General features: G+C 45.0%; 2 protein-coding genes across 2 annotated transcripts; both read right to left on the bottom strand.

Moving 5' to 3' along the window:
* Positions 1 to 8,034, bottom strand: LOC136493176 (protoporphyrinogen oxidase, mitochondrial-like). The gene is made up of 17 exons (XM_066489228.1): positions 7,725 to 8,034; positions 7,469 to 7,604; positions 4,756 to 4,821; positions 4,606 to 4,656; positions 4,459 to 4,515; positions 4,154 to 4,239; positions 3,868 to 3,904; positions 3,695 to 3,760; positions 3,435 to 3,475; positions 2,784 to 2,916; positions 1,939 to 2,127; positions 1,684 to 1,758; positions 1,411 to 1,537; positions 1,142 to 1,250; positions 991 to 1,065; positions 709 to 815; positions 1 to 423 (listed from the first exon to the last, which is right to left on the bottom strand). The coding sequence occupies exons 1-17, from the start codon at positions 7,886 to 7,888 to the stop codon at positions 314 to 316; spliced, it is 1,629 nt and encodes a 542-aa protein (XP_066345325.1). The 5' UTR covers positions 7,889 to 8,034; the 3' UTR covers positions 1 to 313.
* A 7,817-nt stretch (positions 8,035 to 15,851) lies between these two features.
* Positions 15,852 to 16,594, bottom strand: LOC136490860 (uncharacterized). Its single transcript, XM_066487055.1, has one exon. It carries the CDS (start codon positions 16,525 to 16,527, stop codon positions 15,940 to 15,942), a length of 588 nt encoding a protein of 195 aa, XP_066343152.1. The 5' UTR covers positions 16,528 to 16,594; the 3' UTR covers positions 15,852 to 15,939.
* Between the last annotated feature and the right edge of the window lie 4,457 nt (positions 16,595 to 21,051).

Raw genomic sequence — 21,051 nt, 5'->3', positions numbered from 1 at the left:
TGCTAAAATCACAATAGGCAAATATTACATGTCACACATGTATTTATATTCTCAAACAATTCAACAAATTTAAATTTATTTCCAATGGCAAGTGTCATGAGCCACTAGTCAGGGAAAAAGAGCATGTCGGCCACCAGAATAGTTTTTGACCTCATTTTTCCAGTTACACATGTGACTACATTTCTGGTCGATGTTCAACGTAGGGTTGATACCTGAAGAAGTGAAGATGTTCTGAGACTGCAACACAATGGTTTCTATTGTACATGAACTGAGAAAATTTGCCGGCAACTGCTAGAGGTCAGCAGCCTTGCTTTCAATGTGAATTATTATGCTTGGTAGATTCAAGATATGAGATCGCAAGGTCAGCAGCCTTGCTTCCTGAAGCTATAACACTCCCAACGGCAAGCCCATCCTTGTTATTTCCTACAAGAAAATAAAGTCCAATTAAACTTTTCAACCTATAACACCGAAATTTGGGGTTACTACTATGGTTCATTAACTATTATAAAATTATTAATTATATGTTTTGTTTTGTAAGAGAACTCATTTCTGAAGAAAAGGAGAACGAGTTGTCATGGGACATCATAAAATCATAGCTGATTGACTTGATGTTGCACAAATGTTGTGGTAATCAGTAAGGCAGTAAACAAGGGGCATAGTTCATATATCTAACATTTGTTTTAAACAAGAGTGCATTTAGTGGCTTACCTGCGTAGAAGAACCCTGGAAGATTTTTCTCCATCTTTTCTATAGCTTCCAATCCAGAATTGTAATCATGGCCATACAAAGGAAAAGCATTTCCCCAGTATATATGCCTGAGTATCACCAAAATAATAAAAACAGGAAAAACATGACCATGTGATCAAAAGATTTGCACAAACCTTAGTCTCCCTAAAAGATGACAGACAACAATACCAGTACAAGAAAGGAAAAGAACATATAGCAAATGAGTAATACCTACAATTAGAAGCTGTAAGTTTGCGTACTTACTTGACGAAAGTCGGTTGCCCCTCTACGCCCAAGAGTTTTTTAAGGTCAGAGGTCACAAGTTGTTTCAGAATAGACCTGTATAAGTACACTATCAGAACGATCTAGTTTAAAAATGAGGAAACAACATAAATCATCAAAATAAGATTTATACGTTGGAGCCCCAGCAAGATCTCTATTGTGGCTACCCCCAACAAATGTTGTATATAAATATTGGTCATCAGGAGCTCGATCTGGGAACATCATTGAGGAGAAGAGAGTCCCTACACCATAAACATTGGCACATGTAAAGATGAGGAACAGAGTACTCAACCAAACCAAAGTGCGAAGTACGAGGCAAGCTGCTCTATGCCATTTAATTCATGGCTCAAAATAATAAGAATTGCAAACTAAAAAAGCCCAAAAAAGGCTGAGCTGACCTACCAAGGGTTTTCAGACCATGTTTTTGCTGTTCCTTGTAAGGTATTAAAATCCCAAATCCTTCCAGAGGTTTCTTGACATCTTCCTTCTTAAAAGCGGTCACCATGAGAGATAGTGGTAGATAATCCACCTGCATAATTTGAAAAATACTAAAAATGAAATGTGGATAATGAAAGCCGTGACATCTCATGATTGTAAAATTGTATATAATATCTTGCAAAAACAACAATGTCAATTGCTGTATTTCTTAGCCTAAAAGGTTGATCCTAACCTGACCTTAGGAAGAAAGTCTAGAACAAAGGGAGCTCCACCTTTTGTGAACTTCATCCTCTGGACATTTGACAATGGAGCCTGAAGTAAAAAATAAAAAAGGCAAATATTATTGTTTATGACTGGTTGATGTTGATAAAAGCCTGACTGAGAACAAAATTACCAAACTGGTAAACTCTACAGATCAATGGCAACCAATTTGCCAGATCGTTGACCAGAGACCAAAACTCTAGAAGGCAGATGCAGGTTAGCAGTTCTTACTGTCATTATAACAGCATCAAACGTTTGGTTTTTAGCAAGGTTGTTGCCGCTAGCATCCTTCGAATCAACAGAAATTGACCACCCGCCTGGTGCAGGGACTCCATCAAATGTACATGCCAATGACAACACTTCTGTACCAAGCTTCACATTATCATCTCCAACTTCATTGTGAAGTGCATTTATTAGTGACTGAAATAACACAGAACTTTTAAACTTACTCAACCAGAAAAAGAAAACATATAAGAACTTTAACAACATAAATGTCAGACAGTATGTATATTGTACTGCTACAAAACATGCATTCCATAGAGTGGGTAAGGGATAAGGGGCCAAGGTGAGTATCAAAATCTAGATTTGTGTGTATTTCTCATGATAGATGAGTATATTCAGGACTCATCATTGCTTCCATGCAAACTATCTGCAATGTCTAAAACTTATCATTTGCTTAAAAGACATACTTTAACTTCAATTTATTTGCTCAAAACACATATATCTTCGCAAGCTAATAAGCATGTATCAACTCTACAAACAATGATTATGGTAGCCTGGCAGGATGTAACAGGGTCACTTGAGTTGGATATGGATGTAAACCATAACCACACACTAACAGCTTTTATGGGTTGTGAGACTTGTTAAAGAAGTGATACTCATTGTCCTTGAGTTGAACAAACAAAGAACTTGCACGGTCTGAAATCTGAACTCACCATTTCTAATTGGCACCAACAAAATTATTAGAGCTGATGAAAATTTTAAGGGCACCTAATCAAAATCTTTGATAGTAATAAAACAAATAAAAGGATTTCAATCAAGGGATTCTAATCGAGAAAAAAACAATGGAGGAATACCTGCATTCCACCATGAAATGAAAATGACACGCGTCTATTCCTTCTTTTCCCTGATGAATCAGGTCTTGTCTTTACTGGATCACCTTTAGCTGTTAGCTTAGACAAGATGGCACCAACAACAACTGAACCATACCTGGGAGCACAGGAGCATGAAGCAACATGGTTAGAAAAGAGATTATAAATGAATAAATTGAACAAAAATAAGGTCTAACCATATTTGTAACAATAGAGTGCTGAATTTTAAATTTCAAGGAAAATAGCACTACGTTATCAGAAAAGATGATAAAAAGAAAAGGAAGGCAAGTCTGGTGCAAACAGGAAGCGGCAATGCAGCATTCACAGGTGTTCATTTGCCGGTGCCCAATTCATCAAACTCTTAAGTCTTAACAGAAAATCAAAAGGTAAAGTAGCTACTTAAAGAAAGACATGAGAAACTAAGATTGATGGTAATATAATAAAATGTTGGCTTGAAAGATCACAACAGTTTCAAACTGATATGATAATATTGTACAACAGTATGCTGGTGTTAACATAAGAATGCACAGAAAGAAACGAGATAGCCAAAGGAAGAATATGAACAGGACAACTATATTGAAAAAGGCAATAAAAACAAACTAAAGCAATAAGAAAGAAAATTGGCATGCAACTTACTTTCTTTCCAAATTCCACAATGCTGGGAATGCATGACGTATCTGCACAAAACAAACAATTGCTCAAACCAACATAGAAGTTAATGATCTGATCAGACTGATCATATAGGCTGACGATTTTTTGCACTAAAAACACAATCAGGCACATGTACTGTTATGCATAATTAGTTATATAAACAATTTACTGTGAGAATACGAAGCAACATGCATATCTAAATCCATAAACGCCAAAAAAAAAAGGGAAAGAACATAGCAACTCACAGATAGTGACTCTGGATCTCCTGCACTTGTTCCAGCTACAAATGGATCAATAAGATAGTCAACAACCTGTAAGAAATTTACATGTTCTTAGCCATGGTTCATTCTGATGTTGACTGAAGCTGTTAACTTCCAGTCACTTGATCCATAGTTCCTTCCAGAAAAAGATAACTCACTTCTCTTCCAAAGTGGCGTTCAAAGAAGCTCCCAACACTGCAAATGTTTTCAAACATGATAATCCTATTATCTCCACATTCAAAAGAAAATATTGCAATGGTGTATAATATATGGGATACCATGATATATTGATATTCAGAATTTGAGAATACTGAGGAAACAATAGGTATAAGATATGTAGCTCAAGACTTACTTAAAGAAACTAATACTAGTATGATATATTGATATATGATTGCAATTTTAAATTTCATATCAATGCAAGACATGAAGAGTATGAAGGTTCACCTCTCACTCAAATGCTCATCAGACACTTTTCCAGAGTTTCTTGTGTTAGCTTTCTTGTAGAGAAATGGTTCAAAAAATAACTCAATCTGCAAAGAGCCAAAGATAAAACATAATTCAGTTAAAACAAAATGACATAATCATTAAAAATTATAAATGCATAGCTTGAAGAAAAAAACAGAGGAATATAAGAATTTATCAAGTAGTTAACTTAAAGTAAGTACTTCAATTAATGGTGGTAAGCATTGATACTAGCAATGTTATGATATTTTGTTAGTCAACAGTTTGTACTCAATGACTGAACATACCTTTGATTTTGTAGAAAGAACACTGCTTTTCATTAGCGAAATGGGATCCGAAGGAATCTTATGAGACCAAAAGGCAGGATATTCAAAGGTGAGGCAGAATACATGAAGAAAAGAGAGACAAGCATGATTACATCAAAGCCCTTTTACCAGTGCTGGTGCTCCGTCTTTGACAATGTAACGCTTGTGTTGGGAGTTAGGCTGAAACAGATATTGAACCATCAGCTAAATGAAATGGAAAGAGATAAAAAAACATCATTAAAAAATAAGGAATGCTTCGTGGGCAACATTTGCACATACATACTGCTGTTTGTCTTGTAGACTGAGATCATCAATCAGTGTACTGGCCTCCAATTCACCTTCTGTCTGCAGGCAAAAAATCAAGTAACCTCATCAATTAATCTGCTAGCCATGGGTGGATACACGCCTAGGGCCACTAGGGCCATGGCCCTAGGCGTGGGCCCAAAACCTCTCTTATACCCTCATTAATTCTAGACCTAGTCAGGTTCATGGTTTTTGAGGCGTTGCGGCATCCTGTGGCGCTGGGGGTACGCCTGGACGCCTAGGCGATGTCGCGTAACTAAAACCCTGTGTCGTCCTACAGCGCCTGGGGTACGCCTCAACGTCTAGGCGACGCCACAAAAACCATGGTTAGGTTTCCTATAAATTGGTCTGAGGTGTGGCCTAGCATAGCAATAGAAGTCCATCAGTTATAAGCTGAGTCATCCAGTCACATGCTAATTCAAGCAGATAGGCCGGTCGTGGTTCAAAATGGGAATGGGTCGGCCCGGACCTGGCCCTGTGGCCCTAGGGCCAATTTGCAAGGCCACGGGCCGGCCCAATTCATCTAAAGTCTTCGGCCTTGCTGTCCCATTGGGCATTATGGGTCGGCCCTGCTTGATGTCAGTTTGCTGATATTCGCCGCGTATGTCGTAGTCTCTGGCAGCGTATGATGCATGCAAGCAACAGAAAACACATCATGATCGCTACTACTCAAACACTCAGGTGACCAAACTCCAATTATTGCTTACGCTCATAAACAAGGATTAAACATTGTGAAAAAAAGGTTTATTCCGTGTACTGCAGAGCGTACGACCAAGCTTGTACTAACACTGATTTGTCATCACAACGTCATGGCAGCAGACATACTGAAAATGCCTTCATATTGAAGCTTCTACCGAGTATATGACCACCTTCAAAACTAAATCGCAGCCAAGAATCAGGCAATACATATCCAGCTATGGTCACAATCAACGAGCAAGAATCTAGCAACACAGATCCAAGAACCTGGGAGGATCAGAGCACTGAAAAACAGGAACCAAGAACAGCCCCAAAAGAACACGCTTGGAGAACGCATAGATCCAAGGGAATCCTATAGAGAAAGCAAGATGACGACCAAGAAACGAGTAGTGACTAGCAAAATCTTAGTTTTGCGGCTTGGGCACAGCAAGAAACACAAACAGTTTGAATTGGATACGCATGTCCGTCAGAAAGAACAAAGAACACAGAGAAGGGGAGAGACTTTTCCTGGGAAAAAAAAGAAAAACATACAAGTAGCTCTCACTCCCATTTGGATCAGATCATGATTTATGAAATACAGCAGTGGCGCCGATGCCCTCGCTCTCCTCTGCTAGCGCTGCAATAAAAGATGGGGCGAGTAAGAGGTGATGGCTGGACTTAGGAGGCAACAGTGTCATCTCCTGTTCGGCGGCGGGAGAGGTGTCTTCTGCAGCATAGTTGCGGCGGCGGAACGTACAGGGAAGTCGGCTAGGTCGTAGTCATGGAGCTGCGCCGGGGCCGACCCAGCTTACCCGATGGGTCAATAGTGCCAGACTCCGTTGGCCCATTTCTAATTTAAGGCCGGCCCCTATGGCCCATTGGCCTTGTTTTAGTGGGTCGGGCCAACGACCCGGTGGGTCGACCCGGCCTGTTCCCATCTTGAGTCGTGGTTCGCCCAGGTGCATGTCGGCCTGACGGCCTTGCATCGAAAAATTGCCCACCGCCCACCTGCTTGGCTCTCACACTCCCTCCCTCGGCCACTCCCACTAACCGGGCGCTAACTAACCCTAGCGGCGACGTGGCTGGACCTTTAATAGTGCCAGCCCAAACCTGGACACAGCACCTAGAGGCCAGACCTAGACACCAGCTCCACCGATGCCCAGTGAGGCTGCAAACGAATGGGTCCTGTGGTGCCGGTCGCCTGGTCCAGCAGTGCAGGAGATGCAGAGAGGTGGTCTCCCAGTGCTGTACTGCCGGTGTGTGATGCCGCAGATGGAAGCCAAACAAGTAATGAAGGCAGTGTTTCATTCCTCATTTCCTCCTGATTTCCCCAATTAGACAAACTATACGTTCAGGTCCAATCCTAATTTCAAATTTTCAATTGAACAAATAGAATTCATGAGTTATTTATGCTGCAATTTGTAGAGTGTAGACTTATACTAGAATTACACAATGAAAAGAACCAATACTCCATTTTATTCTCCAGTATGTTATGTTCCCTGTTATCCATTTTTGTTCACTAATAAATTTTGTTTTATATTGAATCCCCTACTGATTTTAAATGTTCAAACTTTCGTGTATAGGTTCAAGTTCACTTGCTAATGTAGATGATATGATAGGCATGGATGAATCAAATAATGGTACATAATTAGATACTTATTTTGTACAACATCATATTTTTATCATGTTTGTTGCATAAACGTGAGTTGAATTGAGAATTGAGATATCTTCTCAATTATGTATTCTATCCATTGCTTTTGTGAACTATCGGTATGTGGGTCTATTATAGATTGCTTAGGCACTTAGATACTGGCCCTAAGCGCAGATTTTTGCCAGCTCCGCCACTGCTGCTGGCCTTATAACCAATCTACACACAAAACAAGGAGGTTGTTCAATTGGGTCATCTTACTGACTACTGCCTAATGGCACAATCGAAGTCACGCGGATGCAAGCAGCTATGCAGAATGGCACAACTGAAGCCATGAAATTGTAAGCAGAACCGAAATGCTCTCACCATGGTGTTAGCTCCTTCATCCCAGAGAAACCCGCCCTCGTTATTGGTCCGTATCTTTCCTCCCGCCCTGTCGGCCGCCTCGAACACCGTCACGTTCACGCCGCTCTGCCTGAGCCTGTACGCCGCCGCGAGCCCGCTGCACAAAGGCACAGAGCACCCCACCCCAGCACCATTTCATCAAACGCCTCAAAGGCACAAACACGCACCAAAACCCTCTCACACCCGAGGCTCGGAGAGGGAAAGAGCGCTCGCTCACCTGACCCCGGCGCCGACGACGGCGACCGACCTGGCGGGCGCTGCGCGGGGGTCGTCGGAGCCCGCCATCGCGAGGACCGGACGTAGGCTGGGGCGCGCGGAGGTGGGGCGACAAGGATGGGAGTGGGACGAAGTGGAGGAGGCGGTGGCAGTCCAAGCGAGCATTTGAGTTGGGGCTTGGAACTGGATGGGGATTTGCTTGTTGCCTTGTGCGCGCAGCGCGGATCGGAGTCGCTAGAGCCTGGAGCTAGTGGAGGTGGGGAAGGGATGGAGGGTGGACTAGTCGCCGTCTCGCGGGGCCTTTCAAGTCGAAAACTCGAAATGGATTCTGCGAAGGTCAAATGGTGCCTTTTCGATGGGTCTCGCACACCGTTTCGCACGGCTGGTATCACAAGTCACACCTTCCAACTGACAAGAGCTTGATCAAGTATGACTTGGAGGAGAAGAAAGATATGAACAAAACTCTTACTAAAGAAAATCTTGCTAAATCCAATCCAAATCCATACTTTTGGTAAAGAAAATTTTACTCCAATACTTACCCTAGTTGGATCCATGGGCTTATTATGGAGCTCAATCCATTGGCTGGTTGTTATCAAGGAAGCACAGAGCTACCAAAACAAGTGGAAGCAGGAGTGTAGGACCATAGTCCGAAGTCCGAGAATGTTAGCTACAAAGGGCGCAGCAAACCATGCCGAGCGCCGGAGTTTATGGCAGTGCCAGAGACTGTGGTGGCAAACACTCACGCCACATATGTGGCGAAAACGTTACTAGAAATTTGTACAAAAATCTGTGGCAAAGCAAATTTAAATAAGCAACCAAACAACAACATAGCAGGGTGTGGTAGCCTTCACTGTAGTGTGGCTGCCAGTGGCGGCCAACCAAACACTCCTGATTGTTTCCATGCTCCACAGAGTTGCATGACGATCCTTCTAAGGTAAAATCTGATCCAATCTAGTATGTCCTTTAGAAAGACCATATATGATTAAAAAACAACCCATAAGTTAGGGGTGAAGTTCCAACCTTGGGTCTATCCATCCCACCAACTGACCTTTTCGTGTCAACACCTTAAGGTTTGTCGTGTATGTCCTCTATATATGGTGTAAAATAATACTACGAGTACATTGTATCTTGCATTGCTTGGCCTCAGGCGCATCATTGGAAAGAAATCATCTTTGCCTAGTTCACCACCTCGCGCGGCCCTCTCGCTCTACTTGTGTCGACCGACTTGTCTTGCAAGCTCCCCATTGACCTTCACCTCCTCGTGTGCCATGACAAAATGTGATGCATGATGGACCCGACTAACCATGCCACGAAGAAGCCGTAGCAGTATTGTTTGTTATAGGTTGGAGGTGGTAAAATCAATGATGCTTTCGTGAATATTATGAGAGGTGCGATGTTTTTGCTTATGGGAAGTTTTGTGCACGTCTTACTTGATTAGTGAAGTGCAACTATGGAATTGAGGTTAAAGTTCATTACTGAACCGTGCTAAAGATCAAGCTCTTTCGGTGAAGAACCAATCTAGTGAGATTGAGATGTTTAATTATGGAGCAGCGAGATCAGGTAAAAAAATTAGTGTATTCATTGTGTTTTGTCCACTTAAGCTTCTTTGTTATGCGCAATTTATATTCTTAAAATTACTTTTGCTTGCTAGTCACCCTGTGGCTGCAAATCTTGATCAAGACATAAGGTGTTGGGCGTAGTTGAGACGTGAGTTTTGGGGTAGTGTGTTGCTATGACTTTGAGTCTTTGGGTACAATCATATTGTAGTCAGCCATTTGAATTCTTCCGCATCTTTTACAAGTTAATTTTGCTAGAGTTTTAGAACAGACTATTCATTCCATTTTAGTTAGTCTCATGCAAAATTTATTAGCTTCTCTAAAATGATGTTATCTAGTCATGTTTGATGATTATTCTGTGTTGGACTTCTCCTATTCAGTAATATGATGTACCTGCATTGCTCTAAGCCTATAAGACTCGCTTTGTTTTGGATATTTCCACTAAGAATGGATGGACAAACAATAATAGAATTTGTTTTTTATTTTTTCGTACAATTTGGTGTTCTCTTATCCTTTTTTAATGTAATCAGCATGAGTTGAAAATTTCTAAGGACTATTGGGTGCGATCGTTAGGCCGGAACTCTTCTGTTTTTTTAGAAAAAAAATAACTTTCACTCATTTGTGTGTCTAGATTAAGGGCACAGGACCTTATGCACGGTACAGCCGCCCTGCCAATATACCACGCATCAATGACGTGGAGCAGCGTAGAAATGGCACGCGGCAATGTGCATTTCTGACAATATCTCCGTGTGCATCAATATCTTAGGCAACATACCAACATTACCAATATGCCAATATACCACACGCATCAATGACGTGAGCAGCCAACTCGACAATATTTACGGAGACGTAAATAACAAGAGACAACAGTGCAATGTGCATAAGCAACACAGAGCATAAAAGCGTCAGAAAGGGCAAGTCAGCAGCGGAGGCAACAAGCATCATGCATTAAAATCAGTAGCGATTAACGACGGGGGAATGTGCTTGTCAGCCTGTTCGTTTCGGCTGAATTGGGTTATAAGCCATGGCTGAAAGTACTGCTGGCTGGTTTGGTGTAAGAGGAAAACACTGTTCAAGCTGTGGATTATAAGTCAGATACGAGCGAATAAGCCGAAACGAACCGGCTATGTCTGCAATTCTGCATAATGTACTAAGTCAGGGAATGTGCGTAATACACAAAACCACATGGACAGCAAGGACGACATGGCATATTCACACGAAGTCAGGATTCGATCAGTTTCCAAGAATGCAGAAGCAGAATAACGAGGGGGATCATTGAAAGAACCTCTCTCAAGATTCAAGAACTTATCCAGCATGTCTGGGATGTTGGCCATTGTATCGATCGAAGCCTGATCATGTATGTCTACTGCGACGACTGCAGTAGTAACGGATCCGCCAACCCCGGTGACGACGGCAGCGGCTCCTCCAACCCCGGGGACGACAGCGTCAATGGTGGCTCCTCGAACCCCGACGACGACGACACCGGCATCGGTGGTGGCTCGGCTGAACCCGAGGGCGCCGGCGACAATGGCGGCGGGCGCGCCTTCCACGGCAGCACGGGGAAGGGGGTCTTGCGGCAGATGGGGCAGACCATGCTCTCCTGCACGAGCCACCTGTCGATGCCGTCCCTGCACCTGTCGCTCTCGCGGCAGTGGAACACGTGGTTTCAGGAGAGGGTGCGCACCTCCTCGTGGGCGTCCAAGCTGTACTGGCACATGGCACAGTTGTAGCTCAGCGGCCGCCGCAGGGTCGTCACGCCGCCGAGCGCCCTGACCCGGAGCCACCGCCAGCCTCGCACTAGCCGGCCGGCGTGGCAGGCCTCCATGGCCCAGAAGCTCGCGCCGACGATGAGGAGCATGGAGACGCTGCCCACGGCCACGACGGCGATGGCCTGGCCGACGCTGATGTCGCCCGCCATGGTGGTGCCTTTGGCCCCGGCCTGACTCTTTCTCGCTCTCTCTTGCTATGGCCAATGGACTCGTCTTGCTCTCGCTCTCTTGTTCTCTCGCGTCGCTCGTGGATTCTGCGCTGTGGAAGCTTTGTGGGTGGCTGCCTCCAGCCTCTGCCTCTGCCTGCCTGCCTGCTTTGCTAGTCGGTTATGCCAGGCGTCTCGTTTCCCGACTCTGGACGCACAATGTGGCTGCGTCGGCCGGGCATGAAAGTGAAGTCTGCATTCCGTAGGCGATCGGGTGGTTCGGTCATGGCAGTGAGCCAGTTTCACCGGGGCAGGGCACATGGCAGGGGAGGCGAAGCTTGGATTAGGTGGTCAACGAACTATTGGTTATGTACGTCGGAGATGCTAGCGCTCGAACATCCGGACCAACGTCCTTGTCCGGACGCCCGCGCGTGCTAGCCTATTTCTCCGCACCCCATTTCCCGCGACTACTCGTTTTGCGTGCCCACGTCCCTCGGATATTTTCTGCGCTATCCAACCGCACGTGAGGACCGTTTGTTCGCTCGGCGGCGCCCTAGCAGCTGCAAACAGGTGGCAAGTGGGTCACATTCAACATGTGCAACATCCGATCTACTTTTGCAACATTTAGATGAACACACTTGCAACATACGTCCGAATCAGCTGAAACGCTTGCAAAATACGTTTAGAACACTTGCAAAACACCAGAAAAAACTTGAAAACACGTGTGTAGCCATTAAAAACATTGCAACATTCAGATGAAAAACACTTGCAACATATGTATGAAAACACTTAAAACACTTGCATATATATGCAACATCCAGATATACTTTTACAACATCCAGATAAAACACTTACAACATACGTCTGAAACAGATAAAACATTTGGAACATATACTTAACACATACGTGTATAGCCATTGCAACATGTACCACATCCCGATCTACTTTTGCAACATCGATATAAAACACTTGCAGCACACCTCTGAAACTTCTGAAACACTTGAAACATACGTTTGCAACATGCATTTTTAGTGCAATGTCACCTTGCTGCCCGGACGTATGGAGGCTCGTCGTTGCGGAGCTCGACGCCAGCGCGGAGGTCGGCGGCGGCGCATGGAGCTCGTGGCGACGCGGAGGTCGGCGATGGCGCATGGAGCTCGCGGCGGTGCGGAGATCCGGCGCGGGCATTTCGCCGATGGATGGAGTGCAGCTGCAGTAGGAGGCGCGACTCCGGGCAAGGGCTAACGGCGGCACGGAGGTCCGGTGTGGGCATCTCACCGGCGGATGGAGCACAGGCGCGTCAAGAGGTAGGACTCGGGGGAGGAGGGGCGTGCGGCGCACAACTTAGGTGGGGCGGGATGGTCCGGTCCATCCGTCCGTCCGGATGCGGGAGCATTTTCATATGTATATAGTACGTACTCCCTCTGTCCCAAGATAGAAGTTGTTTTCGCTTTTCGATATGTCAGTTTTTTTTTCCAACTTTGACCAATTATATATAAAAATATTAATATTTATAATATATAATTAATATCATTAGATAGATCGTTGAATATACTTTCATAATAAACATATTTGGAGATATAAATGTTATAAGCATTTTCTACAAACCTAGTCAAAGTTGAGAAAGTTGATTTACGCGTATCCTATAACGACTTCTATCGGGAACGGAGGAAGTACATTGCTTATCTGTTTCAAATATATGGCATCCTGATGTTGTAATTGAATAAGTTGATACATGGTCAAGCTGTACCTCCAGCATTTTGCTTCCTGGAAAAAAAAAAGAGAAATTGTTTTTTATATCCAATTGCAAAACTGACAACCTAGACACCACCGAAAAATGGACTGCGGTCCACCCGTCACCAAGCGGAAAAGTGAAGACGGTCCAATCCGTAACCGCACTCGGCGGTGCGCTGGCTTCCATTCTAACCTCCTCCGTCCCACGGTGAACTTGCAAGCATTCCATCGATCAGCTCACGGGTAGTAGAAACTTCTAAACACGAACTCCTGCAATCCGCATCGGCACCAGAGGCACAGGCGATCACTGTCCTGATGTTGGCGCGGTGACTGGCGAGGCCGGCTGGCGCGCGCGGAGGCGATCACTGACCAGAGGCACCTACTAAGGGCACTAATAATAAAGGTTAACACTTATAGTAGTTCTAGTATAAATAAAATGATCCACATAGATTAAAAAATATTGAGATTACTATTTATATAATGCAAACTATCACTACTCGTGATTTGTAAAGAAATTTTTTTCTTTCATCATAACTCTTCTTTATTTCCTCTCCCTCTTCTTTTCTAGTCTGGACCACCTTATTTCTCTCTAAGCATATATAGCTTCTGCAAGCCACTATAACAAGTATAGAGCATCTATTTTTTTTATCCGATCACGTTGTGGAAGCCTAAGGATGGAACGTCAGACCAGGGAGATTTGGCATATATGCATCGGAATTTGCCACGTGCATTGTTCTGTCTTTGATCCGAGCTGCTAAGCTGGAGCCTGGAGGCGGAGCGGTGCAGCACTCGCGGTCACCAGGACACGAACCACGGGAGGCCTTCACATAATCACATCACATCTAATGGAGCACGCTTCTTGTGGGTTTGCAAATCGCACGCCGTTCTGCAGGCCTTGTGTTGCAGCAGATACGCCTCTTCACATCTAACTTCAAAACTGAATCGGTTCAACGAAAAGGTTTGTCTTGAAAATCTATGAGAGTTCAGCTCATTCATACACTGGTGAAGAAACTAAACAAGCATGGCGTGTGCATGAACTACTCTGAACGCAGGTTGGCAAACGCTCCGAGTCATGAAGTCATCAAAGACAGTATCAGCAACTCTGAAGACTGATCGCTATCAAACTGAATGTTGTAGACGCAGCACAAGGGACACCAACACAAGCAACAAGCATCACAGTTAACATCAGCGCTCGAGAAATGAACTCGTGGGGTCCTTGTGACCTCTACCTGTCACTAGTTCACAACTCATGCAGCGACAGTGATTCAGCCTCACGAACTCTGAAAATCTGAAACCATTTGGCACACACTCTGGACACTGAAGCTAAACAGGGTTCCAACTCTGCATAAGCATCTTTTCAGCCATGGAACAATAACAACATTTCAGCATAAGCATCAGTATAAGCCAAATTTCAGCATAAGCGAACATGATAGGTCGGGATTGTTAGAAAACTAGTGGAAAACAAATAGGTGGCACATTGAGCTGTAAGTAACACAACTTATACAAGCATGACAGAAAAGCTTTCCAGTAGCAAATTGTGATGCTACTTAGTGCCACACATGGAATTGGGGAAAAAACATAATGGCAACAGGGATTTCGAAACAATATGCAGGGACAGGCATGGCATAATCAGTATTCGCACACAGGAAATGGCAATGAGATCCCAGAGTTAGACGCACAGCAGATCTCACATCCAGCTGAAATTCAACAGCAGAAGAGTCTAAGATTTAGCAGTATAATTATCTTCAGATATCACGAATTAATAACACTAATACAGTATGATACAAGCAGTAGTTGTACTCATCACTTAAATGATGTGAAGCAGTGTGAAAAATGATGTGACGCAATTAGAACAAGCAAAGCAGTTCACAAGATTTTCAGACTGACTAATCAGCAAAATCTTAAGGTTTTCGTCACTCAAGAAAGTAACTAAACAGAGTAAGTAATGATGACACGCACTATTGCAAGAAATTAGCAAGCATTGCGATGAACAGGGATGCCCATTCAGGCATATCAATTTTCACACTGGGGGCACACGGAAATGGTACAGACTACAAATACATTAACAAGAATCTACTAGCTTCCTGTCAGATCACTGGAACTGAGCCAACAATGTACAAATCGTAATTGCGTGGCTAAATTCAGACATGAACACAACAACGAAAACAACCCAAACTAAGCTCGATCAATTCAAAGAAAGCAAACGACAGAAACAATGAAGGAATCCTTCAAGAACTGATCTAGACCATCAGACAAGAGCAGAAGAGTCAAATGTCAAGCGTTTGCCAGTCTTCAGTTATACAACAGCATGATACAAGCAGTAGCTGCTGTACAAATCATTGAACTCGAATACAAGGAAAATGATAGTACTATGAAGCAAACAGAAATTTTATCAGAACAAAAGCTGTCAGTCAGTTCACAAGATTTCCAGAACGACTAATCATAAACTTCGAGGTTTTTTCTTTGCCTTTTTAGCACTCGAGAAAACAACTAACAGAGTATGGAACTGCTGTCATGCACAGATGCACTATTGCAAGAAACTAGAAAAAAATTATGGCGAAAAATTAATACCAAAATCCTTCAATTCTCATCCCAAGATGCTCACTCAGCAGTATCAATTTCCACACTGGGACACAAGGAAATGGTACAAACTGCCAAATCAATTAACGAGAATCTATCTATTAGCTTTCATCAGATCATTGAAACTGAGCCAAGAACTAACAGATCATTGCTTAGTTCGTCACAAGTGAACGTAGATCAGATCGAACAAAAGAAGGAACAAGCTAAGTTCGATTAGTTCCAAGGAAGCAAACGACAGAAGTAACGAAGGACTCCATCGAGAACCGATCCAGACCATCAGACGAGACGCAATACCCTTTGATCAGTTCTAAGAATGCAGAAACAGAAACGACGAAAGAATCCTTGAAGAACCTCTCGAAGAAGTGATCCAGACGGGCCCCAAAAGACGCTCCAACACCGTCCCATCCAAGCTCGATCATGCGTCTTTACTGCTACGGCGACCCGTACAGTAGCGCATCCTGGAACCACATCGACGGCGGATACCGCGGTCGCCCCTGGTCCAACGCCAGCCGCCGCGGTGGACCCTGCTCCAACTCCATCCGCCGCGGCTCCTGAGCCTCCAAATCCGAAGTCGACGACGACGGCGCCGACTGCGCTGGCAGTGGCACGGGCGCGGGCGGTGGCGCCGATGTCGGCGGCGCCTTCCACGGCAACACGGGGTGGACGGGCTTGCAGCAGGCCGGGCAGCGCATGCGGTTCTCGCGGAGCCAGTCGTCGATGTTGCTCCCGCACTTGGGACCCTTGCGGAGGTGGAACACGTGGCCGCAGGAGAGCGTGCGGACCTCCTCCCGCTGCTCCAGGCTGTGGCCGCACATGGCGCAGTCGTAGGCCAGCGCCTGCCCCAGGGTGGTGACGCCGCCGAGCGCCCAGACGCGCACCCGCCGCCATCCTCTCGAGAACCGGCCGTCGCGGTAGGCCTTCATGCCCAACCAGCAGCTCGCGCCGGCCAAGAGGGCGATGGAGGCGCCGCCGACCGCGGTGCCGATGGCCATCCTGACGCTGCCGCTGTCGTCGGCCATGGCGCCTTTGCTCCTCTTCCCCTTCCTTGCGTCTTGCCTCTCCCCCTCTCGCTCTCTCTTGCTCTGGCTTTCTGTTCGCTCGCGTTGCCCTGGGATTGTTCGCGTTTGGAAGGTGGCAATGGCATTGCCGGCGGTGGGTATTTGTAGGAGAAGAGAAGGAGGTGGGGTTTGGCTTAGTCGGTTAGTTATCATGTGGGCCCCAGGTCTGGATCCCTGACACCGGACGCTGTCACGCTGCTGGAAGCAGCACAAGCGCGGCGAGGGGAATGCTGTGAGTAGTTGCGTGTCGCTCAAGACATTCTTAGCACGCCGCGGCCGTTAACAAGAAATTCGAAATATGCTTTGAGAATTCAGATCAGAGAACCAAAACAGCTATACAGGGAGTCCAATTGGACTCTAGTATTTGCTTTGGATAAGGTCTATTTGGATTTGGACAGTGTATGCAGCAAAAAAAAGAAAAGAAAAAAAAAGACTGAAAAGTCATGAACTGAACAAGTAAACATTACGACACCCCAAGTGTACATTATACCTTCAGCTATCGAAAGTCTTATGTAACCAATAGCACCTGGAAGCTGGAATACAAGAAAATGGATACTCAGAACAAGCGAAGCGCGGTGCAACGATTTCTTGAAAATTGATAATCTTATCTTCAGTTCAACTGCCTTTTGCCATTAAGATAAGAACAAGTCCATTAACCCGTGTTACATAGCCTAGAATATTAGAAAACAGAAGTATCGGATGTTCCTGTGTAGTATCTACAATCAATCAAAATTACTTCTCTTTGGCATCTCTCTTACACTGAATTTATTGTCATAGTATGAACCCTGAATTGCATTGTCGCTCTTACACTGAAATCAGGCCTAACTGAACAAGAAACATCACTAGTGATAATTACACTGCTGTTGCCGAGAATTGCACTCCATATTTGCCATGAAGCAAACTGATTATGTCTGATACTAACAGTCAGCCTGTTCGCTTGTTGGTTTCAGCTAGGGCTTATCAGCTAGTCAACAGTGTTTTCCTCTCACAACAAATCAGCACCGGCCAGGCTTATCAGCTCAGAAACCAACCAGCGAACAAGCCGAGTATATGAGAAACTTCATCATCTGACGAAAAATTTGTGGAGGAACAAATCGGCAAGCACAGCAAGCTGTTAAGTAACTCAAGTCTGATAGAACTAAGCTTTTCAGTAAAGCATTCTGCTACTACTATTCCTACACAAGAAACTGAAAAAAAACATAATGGCAAATTGCAACTAACATTACAACTGTACCACTAATTTGCATATGCAACTTGTTGCAGTAAGACGCGTGTAGATTAATGAAGTTTTCAAAAAGGCCCTACTAGCCCAAATCAAATCCTAATTGACAAGGTAAGATTAATGAAGTTTTCAAAAAGGCCCTACTAGCCCAAATCAAATCCTAATTGACAAGGAGGAATGCTGGAAACTAAAACTATATTCACTCTAAGAAAGCCACTTACTATATGGAAAGTAAAACAAAGCAAGCTACAGAAACCAGATAGATAGATATGCAGTGCACTTAATGTCACAGACTCAAAGTGTAATAAGTTCTTAAATGACCCAGTCAAAATATCTGTATATATATTCTACTTTTCATTCACAATATGTCCATGTCCATCTTGAATACTGTTCAGAGTTCAGAGCATAAGCCAGTTTGGAGTTCAGAATATAAGCATGAAATTCAAAGCTTTTGATCCTGACGTTATTCGATCTATGGAGGAACCCAAATCAACTATTGCACTTGCCATTAACTGGACCTGGTAAATTGCAAAAAGTCCAAAAACAGGGTTTCACATTAGACAAACTTTTATGGTCTTGACAAACTTCATCTACCTACAGTTTTTGGCTCAAGAAAGGGACAAGCAGATGAAGCAACTGATGTCAAGCACAATTGCAAGAAATTAGCAAACAATGCTGTAAACAGTTTATACCATACTTGCCACGAAACTGATTGTCTGATACCAACAGTATATTAGAAACTTCATCAACTGACAAAAAATTTGTGAATGAACAAATAGGCAAGCACAGCGAGCTGTTAAGTAACTCAAGTCTGACAGAACTAACCTGACACAAGGAACTGAAAAAAAACATGATGTCAACAGGAAATTGGGAACAATATGCAGGTACAGACATGGCATCACATGCAAGATATCACAAGGAGATTCAGATTTAAACTAAAACCAGAGCTCACATCCTCCTGAGTTTTTTTTTGAAGAATCACATCCTCCTGAAATTCAACTAATGTCAAATTGATGGGGAAAGCACAAAGAAAAGTTGCTCCCTTCGATCAGGCGTTGCATACAGCCAAAAAGCTGAAGAATACAGGGGCATGCAGTATAATGATCTTCGGTTATCATATATTCATAAAGGTATAATACCGGCAATAGCAAGAATGCAAGAAACACGATATTAAGCAAACAAGCAGGTCACAAGATATTCAGAACTATGAACCATGTGTTTAGAAACAAAACCTACAGGGTTTTGGCTCTCAAGAAAGCAGATGAAGCAACTGATCACAATTCACAAGCACTATTGCAAGAAATTAGCAAGCCATGCTGCCAACAGTTTATACTGAAATCATTCTCGCATTGAGGTGCTAAAGAATTGAACAGAGTATTAAAAGCAATGAACCAAAGATCTATTAGCTTCTGTCGGAAAATTATAGCTGATCCAAGAACTAACATATAATCGTTTCTTGGCATTCAGACATTTGGTTCGTTACTGGTTCACGCAGGTCTAAACTGTTAAGTAATTTGCTGCTCCCTTGTGTGAACGCGCGGCAGGGGGCAGGCGCCGAAAGGGCTCCCTGCTGCTGCACTGTAGCCGCTGCAGGGGCAGGCGCCGAACGGCTCCCCTGTTGCACTGTAGCCACAGTAGGGGTAGACGCCAAAGTCAGACCTGCTGTCACATCTAGTCACTGTAGCAGCATGGTAGCCTGAGATGTCTGTACACTAGGATTAGATGGGTAGAGTTGTATATATAGCTTCCCACTGCAACTCAGTAAAGAGAGCGAGTTCAATTTTGCCATCTCCTCTGCAGAGCTCCGGCCAACGCTAGTGCTTGTGCTGTGTATGTGCGTTCTGTTCTCCCTCCCTTCTTCTACCTCTAGCCATAGTGTGTGGTCGGCAACGCCGATGAGTAGTCGGCGCACCCGTTCCAAAGATCCAGGGGCCAATAAGTGGTATCGGAGCCGTACAAGCGCTGTCGCCGGACTAACCGATGGTGATGACGGACGGTTTGAAGATGGGCGACAGCAGCGGCGCTGCTGTGGCTGCCTAGCCACGACAGAAGGTCGTCGTGCGCACAGTGCGGGAGGTCAGTGGCAACACTTGGCCGACGCTGACTCGCACCAACTATGGCGAGTGGGCGGTGACCATGAAGGTCAAGCTCAGAGCCCGACGGCTCTAGAATGCTGTTGATAAGGGCACCGACAACGAAGAAGACGACATGTCAGCGTTGGAGACTATCCTCGCTGCTTTGCCAGCAGAGTACAAGGAGCCGTTGGGGACGAAGAGCTCTGCTAAGAAGGCGTGGGAGGCCATTGTGGCGATGCGCGTCGGTTCTGACCGCTCAAAGAAGAAGATGGCCCAGCTACTAAAGCAGGAGTACACCAACCTCAAGTTCAAGGATGGTGAATCGGTGGAGGACTTCTCCCTCCGCCTGCAAACGCTGATCAACAAGCTGAGGAGCCACAACGTCACCATCAACGAAGAAGAGGCGGTCTCCAAGTACCTCCACTCCGTGCCGATGAAGTACATCCAGATCGCTCTTTCCGTAGGGACGATGCTGGACTTGTCCACCCTCACCATTGAGGATGTGACAGGCCATCTACGGGCGGTGGACGAGCGCATGGAGCAAGGCACAACAACGACGGACAGCGGTAAGCTGCTGCTGATAGAAGAGGAGTGGGCTGCCCTGAGGAAGAAGTCCAGGGAAGCCTCCTCCAGCCGTGGTGGCGATGGCAAGCGCCGCGATAAGACTTCTTTGGAGAAGAAGAAGGTCGACCCCAACGCCTATCGGCGCTGCGGGAAGACGAGCCATTGGGCAAAGGAGTGCCCAAATCGCAAGCAGGAGAAGAAGGCTGAGGCTCATCTAGCATAGGCTGCTACTACTGATGAGGCCATTCTACTGAAGGCGATGTTCTGTGCACTCCATGACATTGAGGCCAAGGAAAAGGGAGAGGGGCTGGTGGTGAAAGGGCCTAGGAAGGCTCTGAAGGCTGTCCACCTCGACGAACCACGCGCCCAAGTCCACCTCGGACGTGTGGGTGGTGGACAGGAGCAGCGGTGGTACTTGGACTTTGGTGCCAACAACCACATGACGGGCTCCAAGGAAGGCTTCTCCGAGCTCGACGGCGACGTGACCGGCACGGTGAAATTTGGTGATGGCTCAAGGGTGGCGATCCGAGGGTGCAACACTATCATCTTCAGGTGTCAGAACGGTGAGCACCGCGCGCTAACGAATGTATATTACATCCCGTAGCTGCGTTCAAGCATCATCCG

This window comes from Miscanthus floridulus, chromosome 11 (assembly GCF_019320115.1).
Source record: "Miscanthus floridulus cultivar M001 chromosome 11, ASM1932011v1, whole genome shotgun sequence".
Lineage (NCBI taxonomy): Eukaryota > Viridiplantae > Streptophyta > Magnoliopsida > Poales > Poaceae > Miscanthus > Miscanthus floridulus.
The sequence above is the reverse complement of the archived record's forward strand: the minus strand, read 5'-3'. Positions and strand labels throughout refer to the sequence as shown.